At 37.6% G+C, this 8,251-nt stretch overlaps 1 protein-coding gene across 1 annotated transcript; it reads left to right on the plus strand.

Moving 5' to 3' along the window:
• Positions 1-460: 460 nt before the first annotated feature.
• LOC107748575 (desmin-like) lies at positions 461-7,967 on the plus strand. The gene is made up of 8 exons (XM_016563423.1): positions 461-1,102; positions 3,194-3,254; positions 3,372-3,467; positions 4,987-5,148; positions 6,423-6,548; positions 6,634-6,854; positions 6,970-7,013; positions 7,800-7,967. The coding sequence occupies exons 1-8, from the start codon at positions 525-527 to the stop codon at positions 7,892-7,894; spliced, it is 1,383 nt and encodes a 460-aa protein (XP_016418909.1). The 5' UTR covers positions 461-524; the 3' UTR covers positions 7,895-7,967.
• The last annotated feature ends 284 nt before the right edge of the window (positions 7,968-8,251 follow it).

Consider the following 8,251-nt stretch of genomic DNA (forward strand, 5'->3'; position numbering starts at 1 on the left):
TATACAATGAAAGTTGATGGGGTCTAAAACATCATTTGACATTTAGTTATTTATTTATTTATGCAAGAAGAAAGTCTTTGGCATTACATGAGGGTGAGTAAATGATGACACCATCACATGGCATGACATAATTGGCTATCCCTTTAATTAGAAAAAGGAATAAAAAAATCATACTTGTCATTTCCCAAGCTTGCTGGTCTGGACCAGAGAGTCAGATAAGTTTAAATGATGAGATCACCACTGTGAGGGGCAGAGTGGGTTCTCTCTTTCAGTTCATAGTCAATCAGCTCAATATTCTTGTGCCAAAAGTTGGAACAGCTGGGCAGAGAAATTATTTGTTAGGGGTAGGATGGAGAAGATGGTATGGGAGAGAGAAAGTGGGCTGAAGTAGTTTGGGGTAGCTGGGAAGGGAGGGGGCAGAAGCCTACAAATAGCCACAGATGAGCATGCCATGCGCTCATTCTGTCTCTGTCCTCTCCGGAGGGTGTTTGTATTCATCTGGTCTGTCCTTCTTGTGCTCCAACATGAGCCACTATGCCTCTTCCTCATCCTCTTCATCATACCGTCGAATGTTTGGTGGTCCTGGCTACCTGACACCACCAATGTCCCGTGCAATGTTCTGCCGAGCCTCCACCAGGGGGTCTGGCAGCTCTCGGGTCAGCTCCAGAGTCTACGAGGTCAGCAAGTCCTCCACTTCCTCTCCTGGATTCTCCAGTCATCGAGCCTCCTACAGTATGCCCAACTTGTCTGCGGGCTATACCCGCTCCTATGGTGGCATGGGTGAAACGCTGGACTTCAACCTGGCCGACGCGCTCAACCAGGAGTTTCTCCAAACACGCACCAATGAGAAAGCTGAACTTCAGCACCTAAACGACCGATTCGCCAACTACATTGAGAAGGTCCGCATGCTGGAGCAGCAGAACCAGGCGCTGGTGATTGAGGTGGAGCGCTTGAGGGGGCGGGAGCCCACATGGATCGCCGACCTGTATGAGGATGAGATGAGGGAGCTGAGAAGAGAGATCGAAGTCGTCACCAGTCACAGATCACATGTGGAGGTGGAGCGGGATAACTTGGCAGATGACCTGCAGAAACTGAAACTCAGGTGAGATGCATTAAGCATGAATCTCTACTGGAGGAAACATCTTAAACTAGCCTAAATTGGTTTAACAGTCTAGTTGGGCTGGTCTGGCTTGTTTTAGACTGGCTTGTTTTGGTCTGGGTCTTGGGCACTTTCCAGGTGGTCAGGCTACGAAAATTTGGCTGCTTCAATCTTAAAAATAAAAGTTCAAAAAGGAATTTTTGCAATGATGTCACAGAAGAACCATTTTGGGTTCCCCAAGAACCGTTCAGTCACCATCGCTTAAAAGAAACTTTCTTAGTGTGAGAGCATTTTAAGAATCTAAAGAACCTTTTCCACCTCATGGAACCATCAATGCCAATAAAGAACCTTTATATTTAAGACTTTTGGCCAGACTGGGAGTCCAAAAAGATCATCTGAAGATTATCTTGGCCAGGCCAACAAACCAGCTTAGGCTTATGGAAACTTTTTTTTCAGCATGATACAAAAGAAAGAGGGGCTTAAAGTAGTACACTTGTAAACAGATGTTATTTGATTATTCAAAAATATATGCACATTTTATTAATGTATTCTTTGTGGTACTGAAGCTGTCAACCCACTCTTGAGTTTCATATTTAGAAACACACAGTACATTATATAACAATCCAGAGACATTCAGTGCCAACAGGGGAACAAACATGATCTCTCCCCATAGCAAACACCTCACACACATTCTGCTGCCCCAGACAGTGAAGATAACACAATCTGAGAGAAATACAAACACAATGTAAACACAATGTGAAGTCTATATCACAGCAACAGGAGCACTTGTTATTCTTGTGAACTATTTAACAAATGGAGGAGAGAAAAGTGACCAGTTAAAATGAAATTTATTTCATGTATTGATTACAAATTAACACAACAAGAAACAAGCCACAACGCAATGGAAACAAGCCACAACACAATGGAAACAAACCGTAACACCATAGAAACAAGCCGCAACACAACGGAAACAAGCCACAACACAATGGAAACAAACCGTAACACCATAGAAACAAGCCGCAACACAAAGGAAACAAGCCACAACATAATGAAATTAGCACAACACAACGGAAACAATTGCCGCAACACAACGGAAACAAGCCACAACACAACGGAAACAAGCCACAACATTAAGAAATTAGCACAACACATTGGAAACAAGCCAAAACACAACGGAAGCAAGCCGCAACACAACAGAAACAAGCCACAACACAACGGAAGCAAGCCACAAAACAACTGAAGCAAGCCACAACACAACAGAAACAAGCCACAACATAACAAAATTAACACCACACAATGGAAACAAGTCGCAACACAACGAAATTTGCACAACACAACAGAAACAAGCCGCAACACAATGAAATTAACACAACACAACAGAAACAATCCACAACACAACGGAAGCAAGTCGCAACACAATGAAATTAACACAACACAATGGAAACAAGCTACAACACAATGGAAACAGGCCATGAAATTAGCACAACACAACAAAATTAGTAACTATGCATTGTATTGTGGCGATTTCATTGTGTTGTGGAGGTTTCGTTGTGTTGTGCACTACTGGGCCACTGTAGGGACAGTCTTCTTAACATGGACAAACAAAAGCAGTTGGAAAGGAAGAGAATTTATATAATCAGTTTGATAGACCACTGAGAGACCGCTGGGCACAGGTGTTTCAGGGTCACTGGAGAGTTCTAATGTGTTTTTTATTTAATGCTGAAAAGAGTTTCAAATTGCCTGTCTCTGTAGTAACCAAGCTAAGAAATGATTAAACATGACTTCATCTGGTCTACCAACCAATTATGAACGAAATAAAATGCTATATCAGGCCTAGAGAGGTTATTAAAGGCTTAAAGAAAACTGCCTTTATAAAGGAAGCTATTGTCCTATCAAGCATGTTGTTTACAATAGTCTAGCTTTACTTCCTATTCAGGAGTTAGTCAGCCTAAATGTGCTGGCCTCACTCCATCTTCCAGCGGGAAAAGCTTTGTGTGAGGTTGCTGTAAACCTTCAGTCTATAAAAGGACAGGAAATAGGCTGGCTGTAATAAATATGAGATACATGACTCCCTTCGCTCATTCTTCTCGCCAGGCTTCAGGAGGAGATTGCACTGAGGGAAGAGGCAGAGAATAATCTGGCCGCTTTCAGAGCGGTGAGTCCCCTAAAACACGAACCCCCCTCTCTTGAATTACATTCTGTTTTATTTTCTCATTCGTAATGAATAATAAAATGTGGCTTAGTTTTATTTTGATATTACAATCAATTTCAGGACGTGGATGCTGCCACTTTGGCCCGCCTGGATCTGGAAAGACGTATAGAGACTCTCCAAGAAGAGATTGCCTTCCTCAAGAAGATCCATGAGGAGGTTAGCACATTTAAGGACGTTACATTTTTATTGTCTGTGCCAATAAAATGTTGTAAAACACAGACTACAGCCAAGCCAACATAAAATGTAACACATCTCATACAAACTCTGGTATTAATCACTTTCTTCAGTCAAAAAATGATTCACTGATTTATTTGTAGTATTGCTAAGGCTGATTCATGAGACAATCAGTGAGTCAGATAGTCATCTGTCTCGTACAAACTCAAAATTATTCATTTTAATATTTCGATTTGAAAATTCAGTTCATTTTAGTGAATCAGTGTGTTAGAGCTTGTGCAAGTTAATCTCTTAAGAAAAAGGTTAAATGATTTAATAAATTATTTGAGTCTCTTTACTTAGGATTGTGTATGACAGTCTCTTTTTGTAATGCAATATCTAGTTAAATTCTCCTATTTGTCGCTATACTTTAGACTCAGTTACACTACCATTCAAAAGTTTGGAATGTTTTGTTTTTTAATGTTTTTGAAAGTATTTTATGCTTACCAAGGATGCCTTTATTTAATCAAAAAATTCAGTACATTTTTAAATAAATTACACATTATGAAATATTATTACAGTTTTAAATATTCAGTTTTCTATTTTAATATATTTTAGAATGTAATTTATTTCTGTGATGGATGAATTTTTAGCAGCCACGTCTTCTGTAGCACGATACTTCTTATTAGTAATTTTAATGGAAATTGGGATCATATGTTTTTCAGGATTCTTTGATGAATTAAAAATTCAAGAGTTTATTTGAAATAGAAATATTTTGTAACATCAGATATGTATTTACTGTCACTTTTTCTCAGTTTAATGCAGAAATAAATTGCATTACTAAGTAAAAGTAATTACTTCTTCCAAAATAAAAGAAACATCTTACTGACCCCAAACTTTTTAATGGTAGTGTATATGAGGTTTACTTTTTTGTATTTCATATAAATTTACCTGATCTTGTTTAATGTTGTAACTATAACTCAGACCCTCTGCTTTTTTGTATTATTTACATACTGGTACATGTTTTTTTACATTGTACTTATGTTTAAAAAACACATTAATGTAATTACATCTAATTATATTGTTGACCCAACCCCACCCCTAAACCCACTCTTAAACCTTACCATACCATGAAACCCATAAACTTACCCATATTCCATCTCAGTAACAACAAAAGTGTTTAGGACACAGTAAATACACTGTACCACACAATTATTTGTACATAGTAGCCTAGTACAGTAGTCAAAGATGCCTAAGATAAAGTGGGACCAATTATAAAATTTTAATAGTTTTATATTTAAACTATTCTCCTTAACTTTGGTCTAGCTACATTTTAGTTAGTAATGTCTAGTGTAGACCCCCCCCCCCAAAAAAAGAAGTAGCTTCAAGCCTCTGTTTCAGGGCCAGCTGTGTGTGGATGTTTGAGATTAGTCCTGCCACTAGTCCTATCAGCAATGCCATGCTGCTTTATTAAAACAAGCACAAACACATACACACAAGCTTTTTCTTTCTCTATGTGTAGGAAATTCGTGAGTTGCAGGCCCAGATGCAAGAGACTCAAGTCCAAATCCAGATGGACATGTCCAAACCGGACCTGACTGCTGCCCTGAGGGACATCCGTGCTCAGTATGAGGGCATCGCTGCAAAGAACATCGCAGAGGCTGAGGATTGGTACAAGTCAAAGGTGAGACAGAAGAAGAGAAAAAAAAAGAACCTATTGATTTTTGACCTTTGCATTTTCACCATTAGGTATCACAGCTGCATTTTATACATTTCCCTATGCACCTGACTTAAGATACCTCAGGGTCTCGTCTCTGGCAACATATCCCCAAAGTGTCTCAAGCAACACTAATAAATTTGTATTCTTGGATGTCTCGTCCCTTTTGAACACTTTCATTTAGGTCTAAAATCCTATACTTTTTTAAACCTTACGTTGTGTTCTGGTCAATGTAACCCAGAAAATATTTTCTTTCCTGAAAATGATAGTTAATGTTATCACATTGGACTAAAACTTACAGACTGCGGGTCACACAAGTGTGCATATGGACTATGACTGTGGATCCAGGGTCCCTCTCACTTCTGGGGTCGGACACACCTTGTCACACTTGTGGTGTTTCCAGTCAAAAATAGACTGCCTACAAAAAAATTGCTTATTATGCTATATTATTGTGAAATATTGCATTCAATCTTTTTCACAACTTGTTTTCCTTCAATTAAAACAGGTTTTGTATTTCTATTTTGACTCTTTTTGATCATAGGTCCCACTGATCAGAGTTTATTTGGCTCAGTTTTGAGTGTACTTTGCCAAAACACACCATTTTTGGTTCCACAAAGAACCATCTCTTTCTTGTCTTTTTTATAATCTGAAGAACCTTCTTTCGCCACAAAGAAACTTTTGTGAAACAGAAAGGTTCTTCAGATGTTAAAGGTTCTTTATGGAACCATTTAGACAAAAAAAAGGTGCTTCTATGGCATCGTGAAGCACCTTTATTTTTAAGTGAATAATTCACATTGCTTTTTTCACTCAAAACTTTATAAGCTCATAAAAGCTTTATAAATTGCATAAGCTCAGATCAGTGAGGTCTATGATCAATAAGAGTCAAAAAGGAAATACAAAACCTGTTTTAATTGAAAGAAAACAAGTTGAAAAAGATTGAATGCAACATGCCTTCTAAACTGCCTACAAAAACTTCCTTGGTATGATATATTATTGCCAAAACATATCATACCAAGAAATTTTTTGTAGGCAGTTTATTTTTGACTGAGAACGCCAGATTAAGTAAAGGATTTTCTGACAAGCACAAGGGATAAAACGTAGCTTTGTTGTATTTATATTATGAGTAGCTTTAGGTTTTGAAAACTAAAGTTTCAAAGTAGCTTCCACAACACTGGTGAACTGAGTGAGATAAATGAAAGGGAAACCTGCTGAACTTTGATCGTTGTATTTTCACCATTTAGGTGTCAGATCTTAACCAGGCAGTGAGCAAGAACAACGAGGCTCTCAAACAATCCAAGCTGGAGACCATGGAGTACAGACACCAGATTCAGTCCTACACCTGTGAGATCGACTCTCTCAAGGGCACCGTATGTTTTATCTGTTTTGATGTGGACATACACGTTCTTTGTCTTTCTCCATGTGGCATTCATCTCTTTGTCTCTCACTCTGTAGAACGAGTCTCTCATGAGGCAGATGAGAGATATGGAGGATCGCCACGGTCGTGAGGCTGGTGCTTTCCAGGACAACATCGCCAGGCTGGAGGCAGAGATCGCCAACATGAAGGATGAAATGGCGCGTCACCTGCGAGAATATCAGGACCTGCTCAATGTTAAGATGGCCCTGGATGTGGAGATCGCCACCTACAGGAAACTGCTGGAAGGAGAGGAGAGCAGGTACAAAGGAAATGAAAAAGATTTGTCCTTCTTGTTTTTAACATACTCCACCCTTTCTGCTTATGGCTGATGGCTTTTTGTTACTTTTTACCTTTCTTATTCTCTCACGTTAAAGGATTGTGATACCCATGCAGTCATATTCCACTATAAGCTTTAGAGGTAAGATGGAAACCTTGCGATATACTAAAAATGTTGTAGATATGTTTCCTCAGAGGCCACTAGGAGGAGTTGTACCTACCGGCACAGATTCCTGCAATTTGTGATGTCTTGTGAATAATTAAAAATAAAATAATAATAATTATTATTAATTACAAAACATGAGGTAAACAGCGATTTAAATCAAAGTTAAAATTTATAGTTAATATTTATAATATTTGGGGTTGGTAATTTTTTATTTTTTAGAAAGTAATAATTTTATTCAGCAGATGCACATTTTTGTTTGGTTTCTAAAAAAAAATATTTCAAATAAAGGCTAGTCTTTTAACCATTCTGTTCATCAAAGAATCCTGAAAATGCTCAAAAAAGTATCAAGGTTTACACAAAAATATTAAGCAGAACTATTTTCAACATAAGTAATAATAAGTAATGTTGATAACACTTTGCTATAAGGTTCCTTCTGTTAACATTAACTAACAATGAAACTAAAATCTAAAATGTTTATTAATCTCAGTTAATGTTGATTTCAACATTTTATACATTACTAAAATCAAAAGTTGTATCTGTTAATGGAACTGAGATAACTTTTTTAGCTAAAAAAAGTTTTAAAAGATTAAGAAATACTGTAACAAATGTATTCCACATTCTTTGTTAATGTTAGTTAAAGCATTAACTAATGTTTACTAAAATAGGACCTTATTGTAAAGTGTTACTAAAATCTATGTATGTAAAATGTGGGCTACTAAAATGGTAGTGTATATTTATTTAATTAAATATAATTTTCAACAGAGACGAGTCCAGAGCACCAACAGAGAGCATCTGAAATGCACTCAAAGAAAACGGTCCTGATCAAGACCATTGAGATGCATGATGGGGAGGTGTGATATGTGTACCCACACACACACACACACACACACACACACACTTCAGTTCATCCCAGTGCTGTCTTCTTTCATTCCCTCCTGTATATAACCTTAACATCCTTTGCGATATTAGGGTCATCTTTGGTGCAATAAAAATAAACTACTTAAGTAAAATTTAAAAATATTTGATTACAGTACTTAAATACTATAAACCAATAAATAAAATGGGGAAAACTCACTTTGCAGGAGTGATTTCCTCACAAATTGGCTGCCTGTCGACAAAGAGCAGATGAAGTCTGTCTTTAAAGGGGTCATATGATGCGATTTCAATTTTTCCTTTCTCTTTGGAGTGTTACAAGCTCTTGGTGCATAAAGATC

The sequence above is a fragment of the Sinocyclocheilus rhinocerous genome, unplaced genomic scaffold (assembly GCF_001515625.1).
Source record: "Sinocyclocheilus rhinocerous isolate Xijiao unplaced genomic scaffold, SAMN03320098_v1.1 scaffold349, whole genome shotgun sequence".
In the NCBI taxonomy this organism is placed as follows: Eukaryota; Metazoa; Chordata; class Actinopteri; order Cypriniformes; family Cyprinidae; genus Sinocyclocheilus; species Sinocyclocheilus rhinocerous.

Excerpts from the sequence above, each read along its gene's own strand:
- LOC107748575 (XM_016563423.1), top strand. The coding sequence starts at position 525 with ATGAGCCACTATGCCTCTTCCTCATCCTCTTCATCATACCGTCGAATG. Across the intron at positions 1,103-3,193 it reads CTGCAGAAACTGAAACTCAG|GCTTCAGGAGGAGATTGCAC; the intron begins GTGAGATGCATT and ends TCTTCTCGCCAG. Across the intron at positions 3,255-3,371 it reads ATCTGGCCGCTTTCAGAGCG|GACGTGGATGCTGCCACTTT; the intron begins GTGAGTCCCCTA and ends AATCAATTTCAG.